This window comes from Nycticebus coucang, chromosome 9 (genome assembly GCF_027406575.1).
Source record: "Nycticebus coucang isolate mNycCou1 chromosome 9, mNycCou1.pri, whole genome shotgun sequence".
Classification (NCBI taxonomy): domain Eukaryota; kingdom Metazoa; phylum Chordata; class Mammalia; order Primates; family Lorisidae; genus Nycticebus; species Nycticebus coucang.
In genome coordinates, this window is record NC_069788.1 from 19343879 (window position 1) to 19370165 (window position 26287).

General features: G+C 33.7%; 1 protein-coding gene across 1 annotated transcript in view; it reads left to right on the forward strand.

The window, feature by feature from the left end:
• Positions 1 to 26287, forward strand: part of EYS (eyes shut homolog) — a 1685250-nt gene that overhangs the window by 1124854 nt on the left and 534109 nt on the right. The window contains 1 exon segment of the mRNA XM_053601630.1: positions 17067 to 17179. Coding sequence (XP_053457605.1) covers positions 17067 to 17179 — 113 coding nt within the window.

The window sequence follows — 26287 nt, forward strand, 5'->3', positions numbered from 1 at the left end:
GACAAGCTTAATACTGAATCTAAAGTGGTAGAGATCCTAGGAGATGAGTTGTCACCTGGTGTCAACACAGTAGAATCTGCCTTTTTCCCACATTTTATATTTAGTGAACTGTGACCAGAAAAAAACTGAGAAGCTGAAACATTGCCTTAAGCTTGAATTTACTTTTATTTTTCACTCCTTCAAGTACACATAACCATTTCAAGTGTAAGAAAACTACACAGTTAACTCTTGCAGTTCAAGGCAAGGACAGGACCGTCCCTTTTTAATATTATGCTTTATAACAAAAATATTGCTATTGAATGATTATTTGCGGTATTAGAATAAGTTGCAAATTTAGTTCAAGTTTCTTTTAAGAATTTCATCACTTTGTTATTTTAAAATTTAAAAAATTAAAGACTTTTAAATGATATTTATTTGTATTGAATAATCAGAATATTGAACTTAATAAAATGTACACCTGAATTCTAATTTAAGATTCTAATTGTGTATTTTATAGCATCACTTACTCTTAACTAGTGCTGAACAAATTAGACTAAGTTTCTATTTCAGTTGGTACTTTCCTAATTGTTCAGACTGAAAACAAATATATTCTATATTTTGTATCTTAAATTATGGTTTAGTTTTCATAACATGTCACTTTCAATAAATATTATATTCATGTAAAAGACATACAGTCAGCACCTAATTAAATTCAAACACTTGAAATGGAACTGAATTTGTGGTCCTAAAAAATACACTGAAATCCTTACAACTTCTAAGCTTGGGAAACTTGCTCTGTCGTTCTTTAACTGATTAACAATCTTACCAGTTATTGACACACTTTGTCTTTAAAGAAAACCCAGCTGCAAGGCTTATTCAGTAATATAGGCTCTTATGATCTTTTATCAAAACAATAAAATTTAATTCTAGGTCAAGTATAAGTAAGAGTTTACTCAGAGCTTTTATTCATTTTATCTCTGTAATAAATAGGTAATTCATCAAAAATATACATAACGAGATAATGACATTTAATGATTTTTCTTCCCCCTTTCTTTTTTTTTCATTAATTGTCTTTTTATTATTAATCAAGATAATCATACATTTTTCCGCTTCCCCCTTTCTTTTATTTAGTTGACAGTAGTATCATGTATTTCTTTTCAAAGCTTCCTTGTAATACTACAATGTAATTATTCTTTACCAAGATGAATGAACATATATTCTAATAATATGCTGATATCAACAACAGAATTTTTAACTAAGTCTACTGTATTATTTTACTAGTTGGAATATCAAAAGCAAATAAGGTACGGAACAGTGTACATCAAAATATTTAATCTTCACCTTGAAACATAATTATCATGTAATTATTTATATTAATATTCAAAGTCCCGATAAAAGCATTTATGTTAAAAACTACAGAATGTTAGAAATCTTCAATAAATCATAATTCCCAATAGTTGAACAACTCAGTAAGGCCAAATTCATAGCAGTTATAAGGATGTCAAAGAAGACTGTCAAGATTCTCAGCACAGAGGAGGAAGGAAGGGCATGACCTCTGTAGTCACGGTCTGAAGTCAAGTCCAGTGCTGCTATATACTACTTTTGGCTTATGACTTGGAAAAATCACCATATTCTCCAAAACTTATAGGGACTGACAAGATTTGAGAAAGCCTTTATTTCTGATGATATTTCGAGCCAAGTGGATAACATATCCAAGGCAACGGAGAAATGAATTTTTTCATCTTTGTTATTGATAATAGCTAAGTTAGAGATATGAATTTAAAACTCCAACTATTGGGCCCCCGAATACTTTATACCAAATACTTTACACCAAGCATTCGATGCAGCCACACACAGAATTCGGCAACTTCAGGAAGAATTCTTCAACTTTTTATCTGAAGGTCATCCTTCAGATATCTTTGGAGTATCCAACTTCTCACAATAAAGACAGGGAAAGAGAAGCTGAGCTGATCTTGTATAATGCCTTCTTCCAATAGAAACTGAAGTGCAAAGGGCCTAAATCTTCTCTTTGGTGAAAAATCGTCCATAGGTAAATACGATGCTACAGAAATAAATGGCCTTCCCAGAATATCAGGAAAAAAAAAAAAATAGTGAGCAGTAAATAGAAAACAGCAACTGGAAATAGTAATAGAATCTATATAATAAAGTTACTCTGAGGAACAGAATAAGTGCATAATGGTTAGTGCTCAATAGATATTAGTTACTGCTTTGATATCATTACTATTAGTACTTTAAAACATTTTCTCCAGAGGGTGGCGCCCGTGGCTCAAGGAGTAGGGCGCCGGTCCCATATGCCGGAGGTGGTTGGTTCAAACCTACCCCTGGCCAAAAACCACAAAAAAAAAAAAAAAAAAAAAAAAAAGAAAAAACATTTTCTCCAGAGATGCAAATATATATGTATATATGTAATATATACAAATGAATCTATAAATGTGATTCGCAACATGAATAGAAGCAGAAACAAGGGCCATATGATCCTCTAAATATACAGAAAAAAAGCAATTGACAAAATTTAGCATACTTTTATGATAAGAACTAGTAAATAAAATAGGCATATAGGGAAAATTCTAAAAATTATAAAGGCTACATGTGATAAACCCACATATAACATCATAATAAACAAAGAAATATTGAGAGCATTTCCACATAGAATTGAAACTAGACAAGGTTGCCCACTGTTACCACTTGCACACATATTCAGTATAATGCTGAAAGTCCTGGTCAGGGCAATCAGGCCAGAGAAGGGTATCCAAATGGGGAAAGAAGAGCTCCAGTGATCACTCTTTGCTGATGGTAAGATCTTATATCTATAAACCCCCAAATATTCTGCCAAGAGATTCCTGGAATTGATAAATTCAGCAAAGTGTTTGGTTAAAAAAATCAAAGTACACAAATCAGCAGCATTCCTATATGTCAATAGAGGTCAAGCTGAGAATCAAATCAAGGACTCAAAACCTTTCCCAATGGCAACAAAGAAAATGAAATACCTAGGAATATATTGAATCAAGGAGGCAAGAGACTTCTACAGGGAGAACTACAAAATATGATGAGGAAGAAATTGCAGAGGATATAACAAATGGGAAAACATGCTCGTGATTGGCAGAGTCAACATTGTTAAAGTGTTTATGCTGCCCAACGTGATTTACAGATTCAATTCAATCCCCATGAAAATACCATTGATTTTTGCAGATTGAGAAAAAAATAATTATATGCTTCATATGGAAGTAGGAAGGACCCTGTATAGCTAAAAATAACCTTAAGCAAAAAGAATAAACCAGGAGGCATCAATTTACCAGACGTCAAGCTGGTAAAGACTACAAGGCTATATAGAAGCTAAAACAGCATGATAGTGTCATAAAAACATAAACATAGACCAATGGGTCAGAAAAGAAAGCCCAGATATAAAACCATTCTTAGATTTCCATCTGATCTTTGGCAAAGCAGACAAAAACCTACACTGGGGAGAAGAATTCATACTCAATAAATGGTGCTGGGAAAATTAGATAGCCACATGTGAAAGACTGAAACAGATTCTGTGCCTCTCACCACTCGCACAAATTAATTCATGACTTAAGCCTAAAGGTATGCAACTATAAGAATTTTAGAAGAAAATGTTGGAAAAACTCCCACAGACACTGGCCTAGGCAAAGAATTTATGCAGAGACCCCAAAAGCAATCATGGTAATAACAAAAATAAATAAATGGGACATGATTAAATTAAAAAGCTCTGCACAGCCAAGCAAACAGTCAATAGAGCAAATGGACAACCTATAGAATGGGTGAAAATATTTGCTTGCTATAAATCTGATAAAGGATCGATAATCAACATCGACAAAGAACTCGGGCATATCAGCAAGAAAGAAAACAGACCACATTAAAAAGTGGGCAAAAGACACAAACAGAAACTTTTCTGAAGACAGACTGATGGCCAGCAAGCATATGAAAAATGTTCAGAGTCTCTAGTCATCAGAGTAATACAAATCAAAGCCAGCATGAGATATCAGCTAACTCCGGTGAGAATGGCTTTTATCAAAACGTCCCCAAACAACAGATGCTGGCATGGATGTGGAGAGACAGGGACCTCAGACACTGTTGGTGAGGCTGCAGATTTGTATAACCTCTATGGAAAGTAATATGGAGACACCTCAGAGAACTAAAAGTGGACCTACCGTTTGATCCAGCAATCCCATTACTGGTATTTACCCAGAGGGGAAAAAAAGACACTTTATAAAAGACACCTCTGCTTGAATGCTTCTAGCAACACAATTCGCAACTGCAAAGATATGGAAAAAACTCAAGGGCCCCTTGACACATAAGTAGATACATAGAATGTGTTAATATATTCCATGGAATACTACTCTGTGATAAAAAAATATATATTAAACTAATACCACTTATATTAACCTAGATGGAACTGGAGACTATTCTTCTAAGTGAACTATCATAAAAATGGAGAAACAATTGCCACATGTACTATTACACTGGAAGTAATTGATCAATACTTACCGTGCATATTTAGAATTAACACTCATGAGATAACAGATAAGGGGGGGAGGAGGGGATGGTAAATTCACATTTAATAAGAACATTGCGCATTATCTGGGTAACACTCATAACTTTGATTCCAATTGTACAAAAGTAATGTATGTAATCCAAGGGTTGTGCCCCCGTAATATTCTGAAATAAAACAATAAATATAACAAAAATAGAAATAGAAAAAAAAATTGTCTCAATGAATTCTTTTACCAACGCTGAATTGTTCTTGGCAGGTTATCCCAGTGATAATAAATCAAGTGGGATAAAAACATTTTCAGTATTAAAATACAAACACAGGATCTTGTTTACTACAATGCTGAAATATTTACCTCGAATACAAAAATACGTACTTTTATCAGTGAGTAGAGACGGAGAGCTGAAAGAGTAAAATACTACCCAGAAATAAAATGAGTTTTTCTGAGTTGGGGACAGGAGCTTGCAAGGTGAGAGTTAAGAGCAGTGCTGAAAAGACGGTAGAGTGGTACAGGTATTAACAAGGGGAGGAGAGAAGAAAAAGGCAAAGAGATTGAAAATATCAAGAGGAGTGGAAATTCTGAAATAACTAGAGCCTTTTAAACCACATTTCTAAGCTGGATAACTGCTTGGGCTGTCAGGATGCTGGGAAGCGGTCATGCAAATACCAGCAGAAATGCTGGTAGAGGGCCACAGTGAAACTAGAGTTTTCATTTTTCTTTACCTAACTCAACTATATGCAAAAGGATAGTATCACACTACTCATCTGCCATATTCAATAAATATATAAACACAGCCAATTTTATTTCATCTAATCCATCAAATGCGTACTCGGCCATCCATGTTTAAAATTTTGTAAACATTCCAGAGCTCAGAACATTTTATCCATAAATATTCTACATATGTTTCTGTAAATTATGGAGTCTTCAAAATGCATAATCACAATTTTATGATCACCATTTAAAAACTAGTGATACTTTCTTAATATGTTTCTAGTTAGTTTTTTTTACATGTTTGACTGCCTGGGAACCACTTTATAAACAAAAGAGTTTGTTTAAATCAAACAAACCAAATAGTTAAGCCAAATAACATCTACAAATTGTAATTAGCTAATATGCCTCTCAAGTATCATTTAATCTACAGAATCTTCCTATGACTCTTATTATTTGAGCAAAATTTCATTAAAGAGACTAGGTTCTTTATATTGTAGAATTCCCATGGTTTCTGATCTTTTCCTAGATGAAGGATCAGGAATTTCTCGAAGGAATGTGATGTGAAATAGTATTGGAGGTTATAAATCGACTCTAAATTTGCTTCTTGCTACTACATTGTCATTTTTTTAAGCTTTTCTAGCTAGAAAATGTTTTGTTATCATTATGATAAAATACATTATGAACTCATAGTTATACATATGATCAAAATTGGGAACTCTTGGGTTTTTAATTCATATCCTTCCAAACATGCTAAAAACCTCCTTCTCAATGACACTACCATAATTACATATTTGATTTATGCCATAATTGATACATCTATAGCAAAATAACCACATCATACCACCCCCATAGATTCCCTGAAAGCAGTTTAATATTTTTGATGATTCTTTCTATGCTTAAAATCCTATTAGGAGGCTCGGCACCCATAGCACAATGGTTACAGCGCCAGCCACATACACTGAGTCTGGCGGGTTCGAACCCAGCCTGGGCCAGCTAAACAACAATGACAAGTGTAACAAAAAATAGCCAGGCCATGTGCTCGGCACCTGTAGTCCCAGCTACTTGGGAGGCTGAGGCAAGAAAATTGCTTAAGCCCAAGAGTTGGAGGTTGCTGTGAGCTATGACGCCATAGTACTCTACCGAGGGTGACATAGTAAGACTCTGTCTCAAAAAAAAAAAAAAAAAATGATCCTACTTGGAATGTATGTTCAAATGTTTTTAAATCATTAAAATTGTTGTTTTATATGTTTCTTTTATTACCAACTAATTACACAGAATTGTTTGCTTTATTCTACTTTTGATTTTTAAGAATTGCTTTTTAAAATTTTATTCTGTAGTTATGTACATATTTTCAAGTGCAAACCCCTATCTTCACATATATTTTAAGAAATCTAGTTTCCATCATTACCTCCACCTATTTCCTCCCTCCTCCTATGTGTAACCATATTTTATGATTCACTCATTTATTGTTAAACATAAAATAAATAACACACACAAGCATATATATTCATCCATTTTGTTTTTCTTAACAGCGTATCGTGATCATTTTGATTCTCTGGGAAGAAGGCTCAGAATAACATGCAAGTGGTTTAGAGGAAATGCTCAGAAGGCTCAGAAGGCTCAGAATAACGTGCAAGTGGTTTAGAGGAAATGGCACATGTGAAAGGGAACGGATAACAAAGGAAGCAAGATTGGGAAGAGGGAGACGTTGGGTTAAGATACATTCTCCACAAAGGCTCTAGCTATGCCCGTGTTGACTTTGTAGCTGGAAACTGTTAAGAGTTAGAGTGAGTTAGGGCAGGTGGTCTGGATCCCCCTTGTTGATCCCTTGTTAGATGCAAACTGGCCCAGAATAGAGGAGTAAACTGGAGTCAGGCTACATTCTTGGGCTAAGGTAATTTCCACAGAATGCTGCCTGCAGTGCTCCCAATAGTGGAAGGACGGAGAAAAGTCTTCATTCCTCAAGGGAAATGTAGATAGTTAACCACAGCATCCATGCACACCCCCCAGTGATCTGTGAAGATATTCCTGCTTTCTATTTGCCACATGAGGTGGCACAACAGTTTACGTAAGATCTTATAGATGAACACTTAGGTTGTTTTCAATTAAAAGTAACTTTGGTGTATTAATATTGAGCGTGACAAATTATCTTCAGGGTTCTAGCTCCCTCTCCAAAATTTAAACTGAAGTAGCTAAAGCAGGGAACACGGACCCAACTGAATCACACAAACACCTATGGAAAAATTCTGAGATTAGTCATGTGCTCAAGAGAAATGAAAACATATATCTTTACAAAAATCTGTACATGAATATTCATAGCAATATGAGTCATAATTGCAAAAATAAATGGAATTAACACAAAGGTCCATCATGGGATGAGTGGATAAATAACGTATCATATATTCATGCAAAGGAATACTATTACATCAACAAAAAGGAATGAAATACTCATGCAAGCTACCTCATGGGGGCATTGAAACACATTATGCTAAATTAAAGAAGCCAATCACAAATTATTATTATAAAATAGAAATCTGGGGAGATAGAAAGTAACATTAGTGGTTGCCTAGCACTAGAGAAAAAATAGACAAACCACTAATAGGTCAGAGTTTCTTTTAGGGGTGACAATTTATTCTAAAATTAGTTGTTGTAACAGTTGAACAAATCTGTTAATATACTAAAACCCTAGAATGTACTTTTTAGTGGATACATTTCATATGTGAGGATTGCCAGAAGGCTGTAAGAGTTTTAAAAAAATCATAAAAAGTCCTCAGTACACAGACAGCTGCGCTGAAATGGTGTATGTGAATGTTTGTGGATGGGGTCTGGGCTCTACAGACCGTAGTGTGGAAAGAACTTTGAAAACTGATTCGAAAACTTCAGACACATAACGTCAAGTGTTCAGTTCTCTAATTTTCTCATTCCAGATGTCCAAAGAGGATGATTCTTTGCTCCGAAATTCCAATATTTTGTCCTCACTGCAGGATTTAGAGAGGTTCTTGCTCAGTTTCTTTAAATTTCATCTGCCACTTACAAATTCAAAATACTTCAGGTGAAAATGTCCAGAGGAGCGCTTTTGGCTTTCCATCTGTGTGAGATGGCCCCTCAAGTCCCTGTTTCCTTGGTAGTTCTCTATAGCCTGTAAATAGACTTTTATATGAATTCCACTCCATCTAGTTATTTTTAAAAGAGTTTTGGTCTACCATGAATTATTCTGTGGTCATAAACAGCAATATTTTACTCTCTTCCTATTTTTTTTAACTGAACTTTGGTTTTCCACTGAAATTATATTGTAGAAATACCTAGCCCCACAGATCCTATATGGTGACTTTGTTTGGATTAATGAAAATAATCCAGATTTTTAAAAGTATACCTTTTATGAGCAAAGTAGAGAAAAATGTGGATGAAATTTCAGTCTTTATTCTATCAGTACACAATTAGTCTAACCTTGTGTAGCCACCCTGAGCTCACTACTCAGCATGTGTTCAATAAATATTTGTTGAATGTACACATTTTATTCTCATCTGGGGATTTAGATTTAACTAATGTTCTATTTAACTACTATGTTTAGACTATAACCACACAAATCCCACAATATTACAAATTGCCTGCAATTTAATGAGTATGTCAAAATAAAATTGATAAAAGTATCCCCAAATTTTATGGACTAAAGTGTTTCCATTTCATATAGTTGTTTTGTCATTAAGTTGCTGAAGTCCCACATTTAGGAAATTTATAGATTAACATGTGACAGTTAGCATTACATATGGTACATAATTACCATACACTTTGTTATTATCCTACTGAATAGCTAAATGTCTGAAACACTGTATGTTCACATTTAAGTTCACCTGAAGGTATTCAAACTTGGTACATGCTACCAATTTCCCTCTTTTTCTCGACCTATTATTTTTTTAAAGTCCTCTGCTGTGGAATGATTTATGAAAAACTAATAAATACTTAATAGGCATTTAATCAATATTCATAGCACTGAATTTTCCACTTCTTTACATCCCTCCTTTCTCCTTTAATTCTCCACATGTAATTCTTCAACGTCATTAATTTCTTCACCACAATATTACTTGTGTCTTTTCCACATTTTTAGCCACAAAGCTAAAAAATATAGGACTAAATTGCATCATCACTATATTGCCTTATGAACTTTCAAATTGCTTCAGTCAGTTTGAAGCTGGTACTAATGAAATTTGAGCATATTATTAGTGAATATACTAGGAAGGAAATAAACTAAATCCGAGTAACATGTGAATTCAGGTAAGAGTGGATGCACTGAGATGCGATAAAAATCCTGTCACTCTCCCCCACCCACCCACCTACTTTGTTGCCTTCCTTTTTGCTTCATGGTTAAATTCTTGCTGAATTGGCAAGACACAATCCATAGCGGGAGGGGGGGGGAGACTTCTTAACTGTAGTTTAGGGAAGTTACTAAGGTTTAACAATAGTTTAGGAGTAGGGAAAATAGATAACAAAAAAGATTAATAAATGACAAACAGTAGAAAGCGTTAGACATTAAGTGTAGTATAAGTGTGTAAGAAATCATAATAAACTCTTTACTGTTTAATGAAATGTCAAAGTAGACAGAAGAAAAAAGGGGAAGCAGAGGTCGTGGTGCTGAGAAGTCTGAGCTGCAGAAATTAGTCCACACTGCTCCAGTTTGCCCTCTGTGACCCCCACCATACTAAGAGGCCCAACCCGACGTGGTGGCTGGAAAGATATTGTTAGAAGGAATGACTAAAACCAATGTGACTGGATGTCTGTGATTATTTTTATTGTATACCCTGTAAGCATTTAAATAATATCTGCCTCTGCAATTTTCTAGTCATGCAAACTCACCCAAGATTACATCAGCCCACATTACATAAGCTGAACTCTACCCGTGGTCTGGGCTGCTCTCCATATTAAGGGAACAGCCGGCCGTTCGGTCTTTTCTTTAATGAAGACTTCCTAATTGGCACTGTATTGATTGACTTTGGGTCTTGATATCTTGCGTCCATCCTGTAACAGCACCGTGAGAGGACAATAAGGTGAAGTTTAAATATGATAGTGGAGAAACTGTGAAAATTTAAATAAAAAGAAACAAATAGACTTCATAGTATTTAAATTATTGAGGAGAGATTTATGTGTCTGGACTGTATTAGTTAACAACAGATTCTATACCACGGAACGAAAGATCATTGAACTTGAATACACAAGAACAGAAACAATGCTGAAAAAGAGGAATAAAAAGGATGGGAAAAAGTAAAAAGAGACACAATAACCTGTAGCCCACAGAGGTGTCCAACCTGCAGCCCGAGGCCTCATGCTGACTTCATGAGGACTTTTTTGTGTGTCTGTGGTGTCTAATGTCACAAAAAGTTACATGCACCTTTTATTTTGCTAATCAGCTTTTATTAGTGTTTGTGTATTTAATGGGTGGCCCAAAACAACTCTTCTTCCAAGGTGCAACAGAGAAAAAAAAGTTGACCACCCCTGATAACAGGGGTCAAAATATGTAAAATCAGAGTTCCAAAAGGTGGAGAGACACAGTGGAACAGAAAAATTATTTGAAGAAATAAAAAAATAAAACTTTTTGAATTTGATAAAGAGTCTTCAATAATCTTAATAAAACCTAATAAAAAAGAATTAATGCTGATTTCTCATCAGTAACAACCAAACCAGAAGACCATGGAACAGTATCTTTTGAATAAAAGAAAAGCCTTCAACAGAGAAGTTCAAATTTAACAGGAAAAGCAGCGTCAAGGAGGGAAGGTCTTGTGGTGGCTTAACTAGAATGTTCTCTGTAAGTCAAGTGGAGGTGCACACATATTCATGTAATGTATTTATCTATCAGAGGTTCCTGTACACTCACACACACGTACATTTCTTCAAAAACTTTCCTTCTATATAGGGTTTTGTTGAATCCAGTATTCAAGATACATTTATCCATTGAAGCTTTATCCAAAGAAAATATGGTGCAGAAAGTCAATATATAAAGCACATTTCTTCAAAAACTTTCCTTTTATATAGGGTTTTGTTTAATCCAGTATTCAAGATACATTTTATCCATTGAAGCTTTATCCAAAGAAAATATGCTGCAGAAAGTCAATATATAAAGCATATAGACAAAAGTTAATTTTTTCCTTAGTAACATGACAGCAGAATCCCCACTCAATTCCTTATACTCAACAAAGTTCTCTGGAGTTCAAAAGAAACACTAAGGCTTCTCAGATAATACAGTATGAAAACCATTGATTTCATTAATACTGCACAATATTAATCAATTAACATTATACTTCAAAAGCCATCTCTAGTTTTCACATTTCTAAAAATTGTATCAAATCACTAATAAGATAGGTACATCTTTGATGTTTACGTGAATGGAGCCAGAACATGTTCTTCTTAGTAAAGTATCTCAAGAATGGAAGAGAAAGTATCCAAAGTACTCAATACTACTATGAAACCAATATATAATCATCTACACATTCATACAAATGATAAAACATAATTATAGTCCAGAAAGAAGGTGGGAAGAGGAGGGAGAGGGGAGGGAGGGTATTTGGTGCCACCTCACTGAATGTGCATAGGTCTGGGTATAGAAAGAAACGAGCCCTCATGTGCTGTTGGTGGGACTGCAGACTAGTACAATCGCTCTGGAAAGAAGTTTGGAGATTCTTCAAAGAACTAAAAGTCGACTTACCATTTGGACTTTTTAATTATGGCCATTCTGAAAGGGATATAGTAGTATTTCATTATGGTTATAATCGACACTTTCATGATGACTTGAGATGTTGAACTTTTAAAAATATGTTTCTTGGCCATTTGTCTGAATTCTTTTGAAAAATTTCTGTTGGGGTACCTACGGAAAGGAAAAGAAGTTGTTTTTGAGAAAGACACCTGAACTTGAATAATGTTTACTGCAGCAAAATTCACAATCTCAAAGATGTAGAAAGGGGCGAAGTGCTTATCAATTCATGAGTGGATTAAGAAAATAGAATGTACAAACACACACCGAGCACGACGGAGCCATAAAAAGATCTTAAATGATATACTTTGCAGCAACATGGATGGAATGAGAGACCATTATCCTAAGTGAAGTATCTCAGGAATGAAAAAACAAATACTACACGTAATCTCTAATAATTGGGAGCTAATCACTGGGCATACATGGGAACCAAGAAACATAAACATCATTGGAATCCAAGAAAGGGAAGGGATCAGAGGGGTGAAAACTTCTCCGTCAACGTTTAGTGAACATTATCTTGGTGATAGGCCCACTAAAATCCGCAACTTCAACATGATGTAAGGTATCTGGCTAACGAAAGCATTTGTACCCCCTTAATAGTTTGAAATTTTACAAAACAGAAGCCATAGTAATAATGTAAAGAGAATGAACTTATAAAGTACTGATTCAAAAAGAACAGGAAACTATTCCTGGCCTTAACAGCAAGTTAACTAAGAATTCAGATATTCTTCAAGTAATTGTCTCTACTATGTCCAGGAGGGAAAAATATATAAACCCTTCTCATATTTTCCTATTGTTCATAGCATCAAATATTTAGACACAGAAGTTTCTAAAAAAATTGTATAATTATATTTTAAATTATTTATTTACAAATTCTGAACATTGTATACATAGGTAGCTTTCTGTCTAAGCTTTCGGTGAGGGCTATTGGGTATCAATTTGGAAACCTCTTATACAGTACATATAATCTGCTGACTGCAGCTTTCTTTAAAAGCGTCTAGGGCAAAAGTGAGCAAATGACAGTGAGACAATTAAATATTATTCTATTAATATGGAGGTAGAAATATGAGAATATATTAAAGATATATTTAGAAACTTCAGATAATACATTTGAAATGAAAAGTGAGATCTCTGTTACTACCCTGTTTCCCTGAAAATAAGACAGTGTCTTATATTAAGGTGTGCTCCCAAAGATGTGCTAGGTCTTATTTTCAAGGGATGTCTTATCGTTCCTGTGAGTAGGTCTTATTTTCAGAGGATGTCTTATTTTCGGGAAAACAGGGTACTAATTCTCAGTAACATGAATTATATTGTTGTTGCTATGAGTGGTCATACGGCATTACTATTTTACATTGTTTAGAAATAAGTTGAGCCATTATTTCATTGTCTTGGTTAAAAAATAAGAATTGCGTTTGAGAACTCATGATAGCACATGTGACTATCACGTTTTTCTCATTAAAAGGAAAATTCTATGCGGCAGTACCATTATTATAACCTAACAAGTAATTTTTTACTATTTCTTATCCTTAAGATTCTGTTACTTTGTAACATCTCATATCAATTATGTGTGTTTTGTTTCCCTTCTTTTACTTTTTTTTTTTTTTTTTTTTTTGTAGAGACAGAGTCTCAGTGTACCGCCCTCGGTAGAGTGCCGTGGCATCACACGGCTCACAGCAACCTCTAACTCTCGGGCTTACGCGATTCTCTTGCCTCAGCCTCCCAAGCAGCTGGGACTACAGGCGCCCGCCACAACGCCCAGCTATTTTTTTGTTGTTGCAGTTTGTCCGGGGCTGGGTTTGAACCCGCCACCCTCGGCATATGGGGCCGGCACCCTACTCACTGAGCCATTCTGTCCCTAGCCGAGCATGGTGACTCACGCCTGTAATCATAGTACTCTGGGAAGCTGAGGTGGGTGGACTGCCCTGAGCTCAGAGGTTCGAGACCAGCCTGAGCCAGAGCCAGAGTGAGATCCCGTCTCTACCAAAAAAATAGCCAGGCATTGTGGCAGGCACGTGTAGTCCCAGAAACTTGGGAGGCTGAGGCAAGAGAATTGCTTAAGCCCAAGAGTTGGAGGTTGCTGTGAGCTACGATGCCATAGCACTCTACCGAGGGCCACAAGTGAGACTCTATCTCAATAAAAAAATAAAAAAAATAAAAGTTAAAAAAAAGAATTCTGTCCCTGAAACCTGACTAGCCAGATTACTATAAACTAAATTCAAAGAAAAATAGATTCTCAGCACTAGAAATTATCTAGAAACCATGTGCTTAGAGTTTAATATTAAGATTCCATATTTCAGAGTTCAAGTTTTACTTATTTTTTTCAAAATGAACCTTTCATCTTTAAAGTGAAAATAAGTTACATGAGAATTTGGAGGCCAAATAACTCTATTCTGAATGGATTTTAATGTGTGAGAGAACTATAGAGTTGTCAGTCTATTAAAACATAAAACAAGGAAAGAATTATGAATTAATTCAAATACAGTGGATAATGGCAAGGAATTTTTTTCACATTTTTAAAACTCAAGGTTACTAAATTAATATTTATTTTTAATCTATTATATATAAATGAAATTCAATCATGGTATTCTAAGAAATATTTCAATAGCATAATCATAGAACAATTTCCTTTTAGAACTTTTTTCATAGCTATCTGGTGGCTTTGTATTTATTTAAAAAGTTGTCACTGTCTTTGTTCTCTTTCTCTTCTTGAATAATAAGGGTCTTAATGAACAGATCCCTTCAGATTCTATTGAAAAATGCGTATACTTTTATGCCATTGCTGAGCTATGCCAAATTAAGTTCCAACCTTCACTGGCATGACAGTCAGAAGTATTTTTTCTAAGCCTATTTTATTTTTTATTTTTTTAATAGTAAACTAATTGTGATGTCACAGAAGAAGTAGATATAACATTTACTTTCAAACTTAAAAATTAAGTCCAAATATAACCGCATAAAAATAAAAACTAAACTTGAAAATCAAAAAGATTAATGAGGGCCGCAGAAACTTTAAGCTGACAATCAGAAATAATACTTTCCCGTCTCAGCACACGAGACAAATGTTTCTGTTTTCTTGGCACCAACTTGACTTCTTTGTAAACTTACTGTGTGATATATTGTCTTATTTTCTAAGTCAGTCATTTTGGCATTTGACAGAGTACTACTAGTGGAGAGACTTTTCACCACATTTAAGCTTATATCAGTAAGAAAAGGAAAAAAAAATTAAACTGACTACAGGTTAAAAGATGAAATGAAATACATTTACCCTAAAATTTCTGGAGGATATATCAAGTCTTGAGAATGCAAATAGCATATGCATTTAATTCAAAAACCAAGTTGGCCAACTTGTTTTTCATTATGTAAGTTTAATGGTTTTCCTGGTCTTAATTTGGTCCATGTTAAGTTTAAAATTTTTAGAAATGCTCTGTTAGTTCTGTCCTAACAGAGGAAATTACTTAAAATTCATGTTCATTTCTAATTTCCAACTATTGAATTCTAAGCTGTACCCCTTTTAGTTTATTTCACTTTTTCTAAATATAATTTTATATACACTTATAATTATTGATATAATATTGTATGTTGACGGTAAATAGAATGAAAAGCCATATGTGTTTATCTTTATGAGGTTATTTTTGTTCACCAAAACCAATGCTTTCCGATGTCTTTAATTTTTCATTTTGTTCTTGGTCTCTTAGCATCTTTCTGTGACCATGTTTTGAACAAGTTAATGTTAAGGATAAGCCACCCACCCAAACACAAAAGTCATGTCTGTATCAGGACTGCAGGTGTCACAGATATTTCTAGCATACGATGTGTGTGCTTTGGCCCTCAGAAGAGCAATACTTCTTAATGGTTTGGTGGTTACAAATGAGGTGAGGTAACTGAAGTATCACAAGAATAAGCTCAAGGAATACATGTAAAAGATGGAAAATGTAAAGTCTTGATCGGGAAGGAGGAGTATCACAGCTTTTCACCTATTTGTCATTGGAAAATTATTTTTTTCTTTATTCACATATTAGTGACTTTGTGAAATTCATATAGTACTAAGATCCACAGTCTCAAGTAATTTTTGACAAATATTTTCTCCTAATTTTTAAAATAAAATAAGATAGACAACATGATGTTATGAACTACATATGGATAGTGAAATGGTTACCATCACAATTTAATATTCATTATCACACACATTCATTTTTTGTGTGTCTGTGTATGGCAACAGCAGCTAAAATCTAGTCATTCAGCAACAATCCCAAATACATTTTTTTTTTTTGAGACAGAGTCTCACTATGTCACCCTTGGTAAAATGCTGTGGCATCACAGCTCACAGCAACCTCAAACTCCTGGGCTCAAGTGATTCTCTTGCCTCAGCCTACTGAGTAGCTGGGACTACAGGTGCCTGCTACAATGCCCAGCTATTTTTTGTTGCAGTTGTCATTGTTGTTTAGTAGGCACTGGCTGGGCTCAAACCCACCACCTTCGGCAAATGTGGCTGGCACCTTACTCACTGAGCTACAGGTGCCGCCCCCCCCCCCAAAAAAAACATTATTAACAACAGTATTCATGTACATTTTGCCACCGGGCTTGTTCATTCTAAGTATCTGATACTTTGTTCTTCGTACACCTACCCATCTCATCCCCGACCCACCCCCACACTTCCTGGTTTTATAATCACAGTTTTATTCTTTATCTCTATTTAATTTTTTGTTTTTTAGATTCCACCGAGAATCTAAAAGTGAGATCATATAATATTTTAGCTTTTGTCTCTAGCTTTCTTCACTTAGCACATACATCCTCCAAGTTCATCCAAATTGTGGCAAATGAAAGGATTTCCTTTTTTAAGGCTGAATAATATTACTTTATATTTTATCCAGTTTTTTTATCCCTTGGTCCACGTTCATTGCAACTTCATTCACCATAGCCAAGACATGGAAAAATCTCGTAAGTTTTGGATCTATATTTATGAGAAGAGTTGAATTACAGTACTATCAATATGTTGAGTAAGTCAAATCAGACCCCACCTACAAATAGACACTCTGACCAGTTTGGACCAGAATAAAGTATTGAAGGAAAATATAACATCTCATTCTCTCTCTCTCTTTTTCTCTTAGATTTCTGAACCAGTTGACAATTTTACGGGCTGCATAGAAGTTACAGAAATCAACAACTGGGGACCTTTTATTCCATCAAGAGCAGTGAAAAAATATCACATTGACAATTGCAGGTATAGTCCCTCTAGTCATTTTTCAAATCCCTTGTACAAATAACCACATCATAATGTATCATTTCCAATTGAAATGATCTAATCAAGTGAGACTGTATCCATTTTATTTTGTTTTTTTCTTCACACATCCACGTTCTACTTCACTCTCTGACAGACTGTAGATTGTTTAAGCTATACCCCAGTCAAGTTGGAATATTTATTTGTAATGTGTATCTGATTTGTGCTATGTAAAGCATAACATACTACATATTAACGAACAAATAGTTATGATCAGAAAACAAAATAAGCACATTCACAATCATGCATGGAGTATATTGGTTAGAGGTAAAAATGTTTACTTTCCCCAAATTATCACTCTCAAAAAGTTGTCCTTGTGGTTAAATTTCTACTATTAGTTACAAATTCCTTTCAGACAATCCGATGTTACTGCAAGACTCTCCAAATGTGGTTGGGGGTGGAGGTGTGCTAAAGAGATAGTATGTTTAAGACAATATTAGGCATTAATGCATCAGTATGAAATAGATAAAACATTATTTTTTTCCTGATTGTTAAGGGAAAAAAAGAGTCATTTGTTTTAGCTTTGTGGTACATTGGAAAAGAGTAGGTCAGGTGGGATGGTGAGGCAGGGTGCTCGATCATGGGGCAGCATAAAAACTCACATCCTAATCAGTGTGAAATCACTCCAGATTGTAGTTTTGATTTGCATTTCCCTCATTATTAATGTTATTGAGCATCTTTTTATGTACATATTGGCTATTTGCATACAACCTTTTGAGAAATTTCTCTTTGAATCTTTTGACCATTTTAGAAGTGGGATTTTTTTATTATTCTTGCTCTTTGGGGGTCTTTTATTCTGGGTATTTATCCCTTATCAGTTATTTGATTTGTAACTATTTCCTTCTACTCTGGGGGTTTCTTTATTTTTTACTCTGTTGGTAAATTTTTTGATGTATGGTGCATTTTTCACTTTTCGAGAAATTTAACTTGTTTATTTTTTCTTTTACTGCCTTTGGGGTCATATCCAAGATATCACTGCCAAATCTTATGTCATGAAGTTTTTGCTGTACATTTTTCCTGATAGTTTTATCGGTACAGGACTTAAAATTAGTTCTTTACTCCATTTTGAGTTAATCATTATATATAGTGTTAGGTAGGAGTTGAACTTCATTCTTTTGCATGTAGATATCCAGTTTTCTAGCAACACATGTTGAAAAGGCTGTCCATTCCCCCATTGAATGTTTTTGGCACCTTTGTGAAAAATCACACGTACAAGGGTTTATTTCTGGGTTCTTTGGTCTATATGTTGGTCTTTATGCAAATACCAAAAGGTTTTGATGATGACATCACCGTAGTTAAGTTTTGAAATCACAAAGTGTGAGAACTCCAATTATTTTCTTCTTTTTCAAAAATGTTTTAGCTATTCAGAGTCCCTTGACATTTCACATAAAATTTTAATTGGGTTTTATATTTCTGCAAAATAAAAATAATAATAATAATAAGTCATTGAGATTTTGCTAGTGATTGAACAGAATTTTTAGATTGCTTTGGGTAATGTTAACATCTCAAAACTTACTAAGTTTTCTGATTCACAAATATGAACTGTATTTTCATTTATTTATTCTTATTTAATTTCTTTCAGCAATGTTTTATAGTTTCCATTATAAAGGATTTCCAATTCCTTGGTTCAATTAATTTTTCAGTATTTTATTAGTTTTGATGCTATCATCAATTAAACTAATGCTCCAATTGCTTTTCAGATTGTTCATTCTTAGTGTGTAGAAAAGAAACTGACTTTTATGTGTTGACTTTGCATCTTGCTACTTTGTCGAATTCATTTATTAGTTTGAACAGAGTTATTTTTGTGATGTTTGGGGGATTTTCTTACACACACAATCATACCATCTGTGTTGTATCCTTAATTAGCCTCTCATTTTGGCTGTTGTTGTTGTATACAAAGGCTACTGACTTCTGGACATTAATTTAATATCCTGAGAATTACTGTATTTTTTGATGACTTCCAGGAGTCTTGTGGTTGAGTCTTTGAGGTTCTCTAAGTATAAGATCATATCGTCAGCAAAGAAGGAGAGTTTGACCTCCTCTGCCCCCATTTGGGTGCCCTTCAGTTCCTTGTCTTTCCTAATTGTATTGACTAGAACTTCCAGCACTATGTTGAATAGTAATGGTGACAAAAGATAACCTTGTCTGGTTCTAGTTCTAAGATGAAAGCTTTGAGTTTAACTCCATTCAGAAAAATATTAGCTGTGGGTTTATCATAGATAGCTTTGATCAGTTTCAGAAATGTGCCACCTATGCCTATACTCGTCAGTGTTCTAATTAGAAAGGATGCTGGATTTTATCAAATGCTTTTTCTGCATCTATTGAGAGGATCATATGGGCTTTGTTTTTACTTCTGTTGATATGGTGAATAGCGTTTATGGATTTACGTATATTAAACCAGCCTTGCATCCCTGGGATGAAACATACTTGATCATGATGTATGACTTTTTTGATGATAAGCTGTAATCTATCAGCTAGGATTTTGTTGAGAATTTTTGCATCTATATTCATTAGTGAAATTGGTCTGAAGTTCTCCTGTTTAGTGGGGTCTTTTCCTGGTTTTGGTGTCAGGGTGATGTTTGCTTCATAGAACATGCTAGGGAAAATTCCTTCCTCCTCAATTTTTTTGAATAATTTCTAAAGTATGGGAATAAGATTTTCTTTGAAGGTTTGATAGAATTCTGGCATGAAGCCATCCAGACCAGAGCATTTTTTTGTCGGGAGATTTTTTTATTGTTTCTTTGATCTCAGTGCTTGAAACAGGTCTGTTCAGAAGATCTATTTCATCTGAGCTAAGTCTAGCGAGAAGGTATGATTCCAAATATTGAACCATTTCCTTCACATTGTCAAATTTCTGGGTGTAGAGTTTCTGGTAGTATTCAGAGATTATCTCTTATATGTCTGTGGCATCAGTTGTTATTTCCCCTTTTTCATTTCTGATTGAGGTTACCAGAGATTTTACTTTTCTATTTCTAGTTAGTCTGGCCAAAGGTTTATCTGTTTTATTTATTTTTTCAAAAAAACAACTCCTTGTTTCATTAATTTTATGAATGATTCTTTTGTTTTCAATTTCATTAATCTCTGATTTAATTTTTGGGTATTTCTTTTCTTCTGCTGGGTTTAGGCTTAGATTGTTCTTCTTTTTCCAATTCCATAAGATGGCTTGTGAGTTTGTTGATTCACTTTCTGTTTTTCAAATGTAAGCTTATAAAGTGATAAATTTTCATCTCAGGACCGCTTTTGCTGTTTCCCACAGGTTTTGGTAACATGTATCTTCATTGCTGTTATACTCAAGGAAGTTAATGATTTCCTTTTTTATTTCTTCCTGCACCCAACTATCATTCAGCATAAGGTTGTTTAACTTGCATGCTTTTGTGTGAGGTTGAACGTTTTTCTTGGAGTTAAGTCCCACTTTTAGTTCCTTGTGGTCTGAGAAGATGCACGGTAAAATTTCAATTATTTTGATTCCGTTGAGGTTTATTTTGTATCCTAGGATATGATCAATTTTGGAGAATGTTTCATGGGATGATGAGAAGAATGTATATTCTTTATTTGGGGGATAGAGTGTTCTATATACGTCTATCAAGCTCAGTTGTTCTAGGGTCTCATTTAAATCTCTTATATCTTTGTTTAATTTCTGTTTAGAGGATCTGTCTAGCTCTGAGAGAGGAGTGTTAAAGTCCCCTGTTATTAAGATTTTATAGGATATCATATTGCTCAGACCAAGTAAGGTCTGTTTCAAGAATCTGGGAGCATTTAAATTGAGTACATAAATATTTAGAATTGAAATGTCTTCTTGACATTGGATGTCTTCTTGAATGGATCTTTTTTTGTGCTATCAGAATATTAGCTTTTTGAGTTATTCAGCTATTCCAAATTTCAACATGTACCTATATAAAAATAGAAACATTATTAATATCCCCTTCAACATCATCAGATAAGTTTTTAAGTATTATAAGGCCATTGAGTTCACCATGGTGAATGAGACTTTTTAAAAATTCTAATACTGTCTTGAACACTCCAATTTTATCATTGGTGACAAATTCTATTTGTTGTTTTCCTTGAAGAGGCAGACTCATTTTGCTTTTGAGAAAATGTGTACCTAACAGCTAAGATTGCATAACCAATCTTAGTTTGAATGTTATTCTTTCCAGTAGAATAGTGTTTCATATAAGAAGTAGCTAGTTGGTTTCACACATCAAATATCACTGAAGTGCTTCTCCTTGAGGCAAGATCATACTTCAGTGTGCAGCAGAAACAACTTGTGCATATTCCTTTTCATCACACAAATTGGTAAAAAGGTGTATAATTAATAAGTTATAATTTAATAAAATTAGCAATTCTACTGCTTTTTCAAGTACATTCTTAAGAGATTTTTTTGAACTATAAGTAGTAATGCTATACTTACTATTACAGCTTGGCATTATTATTATTCATATTAAGCCATCAGTAGTTTTATTTACTGTTACCCTTGATAATCCACAGTGAAAAAAGTCAAATAACATCTAAACATTATTATTAGAAATATTTTAACTTCACAGACCATGTGGAAAATTGTTAGGGATTCCCAGGTCATTCTATGAGAATTGCTGTCCTCCACCAATTGGTCTGCTGGTTCTCTGTTTGTCCAATCATTACATAACAGTAAAGCTCATTTGCACATATGGTGGTTTCCACTCTGGAGGACAACACGTGATGCAGGAAGTCCTACTAGTTGATGTTAATTGTAGTACTGATATGCTGTTACTGAGAAGCTAAAACTAGAATTGGCATTATATAAATCCCAGTCCTACACTCATAGAGTCAGGTGAATATCCCCACAATTTGTATGTCTTTTGCTTGATACTCATGGAAAACTTTTAATTTACCAAAAGATTTAAATTTTTAGAATAGTATGTTCTACTTCCTCAGTTTTTTTTTTTCATTTGTTTGTTTTGGCAGTCAGCTTTATACTGATGGTATAAGAAAATCCAGCAACAATTTTATGGGTAGCAGAGAAAAGTAAATTGATTCACCTATTATAGTTTTTATTTTTTGTTTATTTGGTGGTAGTTGTGATGATTTAGGTTTTTGTTTGCTTAAATCATTCTACAAAGATTTTTTCCAATGATGGAATTGATAATAATTATATTTAGGTACATAAAAAATAGGTTCGCCTTTGGATTAATTCCTATAGTATTGCCCATTTCAATTTTATGGTCACCTACATTCATTCACCTGTGTTCTTAATAAGTTGGTGGCACATGCTTCAGGCCCAGGAATTTATCATCATGTATTGGTTTATGTCTTATGCCTGAGTATGAAAGATGGATTTTTCATACCAGCACAATAGACAGCTATTACTGTGGTAGAACATCAAGAACAGCTAAATCAGTTACTCCACCTGTAGTTTTCTGCCATTCAGAAGCACTCATATGTGAACTAATGACTCTCTGAATGGCCTTATTAGAAATAGTAGAATATTAGAAACCTGGGAAATGAATGTTTTAAAAAGTGAGAAATAAGATGAAATACATAGTACTTTGCAAGTCAGCTGCAAAGGATGAAATACATCTATATGTATCAATATGAATAGATCTTAAAAAATACTGTTGAGTTTTAAAAAATGACAGCTTTAAGACACATGCCATTCATACACTTCAAAGCTTCCTTACATCAAAACAACCATCTTGCCCTTTATTCTCAAATTTTTATATATAATGGCAAATACTCTGACTTAAATGTGATGTTAGCATGTCATCCTTTTTCAAGTAATTACTATTTCTGAATGAGCATGTTTTAGTAATTGGGAAAAGTATTCAAATAGAAGAAAATGATTCAGAAGCCCAAGGCAGCAAGTACCAGAGCTCATTTTCCATACCCCTAATCATCTCTATAGGACAGTAGTATCATTAAATTGGACATTATATTCTTTTTAAAAGGAAATAAATTGTAAAATATCTAACTTACATTTAAGAGAATGTGTGATAATGACCTAGATACCCTACATTTTAAGCCAATATTTGTTTTGAATATTTTATCAATAAAAGACCAAAGTATAGGGTTTTAATATCCTATTAGTGCATTGATGCCATTTATTTAAAAAAAAAATTTCACCATTTTCTAGTAGGCAATAGGAACCCTTTAAAACATAATCTAAAGAAAAATTAGGTTGCTCAGAAACAAGGAATCCTGATCATTGTATACATTCATATAATATAATCATTAAGATTTAAAATGAAATTGAGGAAAATGAGGTAAATTATCACCTTCTTCAGATTTTAGCCATCAGATACTTCTCTTATATCAATGAGCTATAACACTGAGATATTTTTGGTCTCCTAGAGACACGATTATCATTTACAGGTAAAGTTCAGATGATAGAGAAGAGCTGAAATTGCAGTTTGATAATTATTCTACATTCACACATTTAAGACTGACGAGTGGAGAGCTTCCCCCACAAAGTTGAATATAACAGAAACATAGAAACTCTCTTTTAAATATGTCTGCCTTAAGATGGCCATTTATTATAAGTGCCAGTTTATTGTATTAAATAGCTCTTGTTTAAATAGCTAAATTTTGCCATTGGTTGTTGATTTCCATGAGGACAATAATACGGGAGCCATACCATGAGGAAATGTTGTTAATAGTTACCAGGATGCCCACTAACAGACCATGCGTTGCAGTAACAGCCAACAACAACAACATAAATAAAATAAATGTTTTAAAATTTCATCTTGGCAATTCTTCATTTTTAAGACTTACTGTCCAGCAGAGCTGGGCTGACAGCTCGATGGACACATATGTTTGCATGACCTCTTTTCTAACATAAATAGTCCTTCATTTCTCTCAGTTTTGCATTTTGTCAATTTTTTTCACTTTTATTATATTCACTATGTGTTAATTTTGTATAACTTTCATTATCTGTGATTTTGGTCCATTCTAAAACTTCTGAGAAATGGTCTTTAATCGTCATAAAAGCTTAAACATCGTATTGCCTGATTTTAAACCATTGACATTTATTTTAGCTATGTAATTTATATTGCAGGTATATTAAACTTGATATAGATAATGAGATATACCACATTAAGTATGTTAGCCATTAAAAGTTGGAAATTAAGCCTATAGCAGAATATTTTTTTTCATAATGTCATGCTGTGGAAAGTGTTTTACCTGTATTTTGATTAATTTCTACAGTCCTACATGAGGGAAAATGTAGAGATGATTTACTACTTTGCTCCCATACATCAAAGAGAATTTTGTGTTTAATTGTGTATGTGTCTTGGAAACTTGACATAAGAGAACATATCTATTTGTAAATAAGGTATTTTTATTTATTAACTCTCCAAATTTAAATGAGATATCCCTGACAATCTTAATAATGGGAAAATTTGGATAAAGTCTAATTATTATATCTAAATATAACCTCAAATTTTTCTTTTACTTTAAGTGATATTTCTGATATTTTAAGCCCACTTCATAAAATTTTGAATTAAGTTTCTTCTCATAGGGTAACTATAGTTTATAATGATCTATTGTATATTTTTAAATAGCTAGAAGAGAATAATTCTAATGTTTCTAGCATAAAGAAAAGACCGATGTTTAGGGTGATGGGTATCACAATTACACTGATTTATTTTTACAAATTATATTAATGCATTAAGCTATCACATGTATATCCATTCCTCAAAAAATAAAACGAGTTTCTTCTCTACAGTCCTAATCTACATGAAATAGAGTTTGTCTATGGGTAAATATGGGCAAAAGAATAGGCACATGTGTTCCTCAAGTACTTGTGCCTAAAGATGTATTAGAATAGAGATCCAAGACTAGAACTCAGTCTTCAACAACATAAGCTTTGTAAAGTGAAGTAATTAACTGCACATTTGTGCACACATACATATTATTCGGCTACCCCTTAAATATAAGCAGTGGAGCGACTGGCTTTGTAAAATCATGATTTTCTTTGATGGATCTAAAAATTAATCATATCTTCAACCCCATGTGCAAATTATGTCCTCCTAGGGTTTTGTAGAAGTCGATTGCTATTAAGACTGTGCATTTCTATGGAGAGGACTTAAAACTAGAGCTCTTAAAAGTTTCAAAGTTCAGATGTGCTGATTCCTATTGATATAACTTTGGCAAAATTACTTAACCTTTCTGGACTTCAGTTTTTTTACCTGTAAATAGGGACACTGGTATCATAGGATTGACATGAGGATTGAATAACATTATACATAAGCCATGTACTTGGCATAGGAATTGTTTCCATTTTGGTAACTATTATAATCAGCCATCTTCGCATTTGTTTATTTGGCCACATTCCTAATAAATTACAGCAATAGTCATCTAAGAAGAATGCTGCTTCTCATAAGAAATTCAGTAGTACCACCTTCAATTTTTATTTTTTTTAATTTTTTTATTAAATCATAGCTGTGTACATTGATATGATTTTCCAATACAAAATAAATGAGAACAACACAAAAAGAAGTAAGAAGAAAAACACACAAAGACACATAAGAGCAAAGTCCAAATACAAAATGCAGAGGTCTTCCTAGTCTCTCAAGGAGTCTATAATCAGCTTTATTTTTTTTTCCAATTTGACTTTTCATTTCATATAAGCTTTTTCTTAACTGAAATATATTTTTACTTTCCTGCACTGTAAAAACTTTCCAATGTTCTATTCCTGTCTCATTTAAATCTTCATGCATTGTATGCCTTCCCTGACAATTGAAAGACATCAATATTTATATAAAGGCTATTTTAATGCTTGAGAAATATAACATTCAAGCAAAGGAAACTGGTTTTAGTTTTACCATGAAATGAATATAGTTAGATTTGACTTATACTAATAGAATCATATATGGTGGAATTTGAAATAAATCTTTTTACATGGTACTATTTAAAGTTCTGGTAATATAAAACATGTTTTGTTACTATGAAAAATAAAAGGATTGTTCATTTTGGAATAATAGCATTCGTGATGGCTCTGCTAAAATTATCGCATATATTTAAAACTGTGGGGAGACTGATAGAATTATATCCTCCCATGCCCTCAGGCTTCTATATACT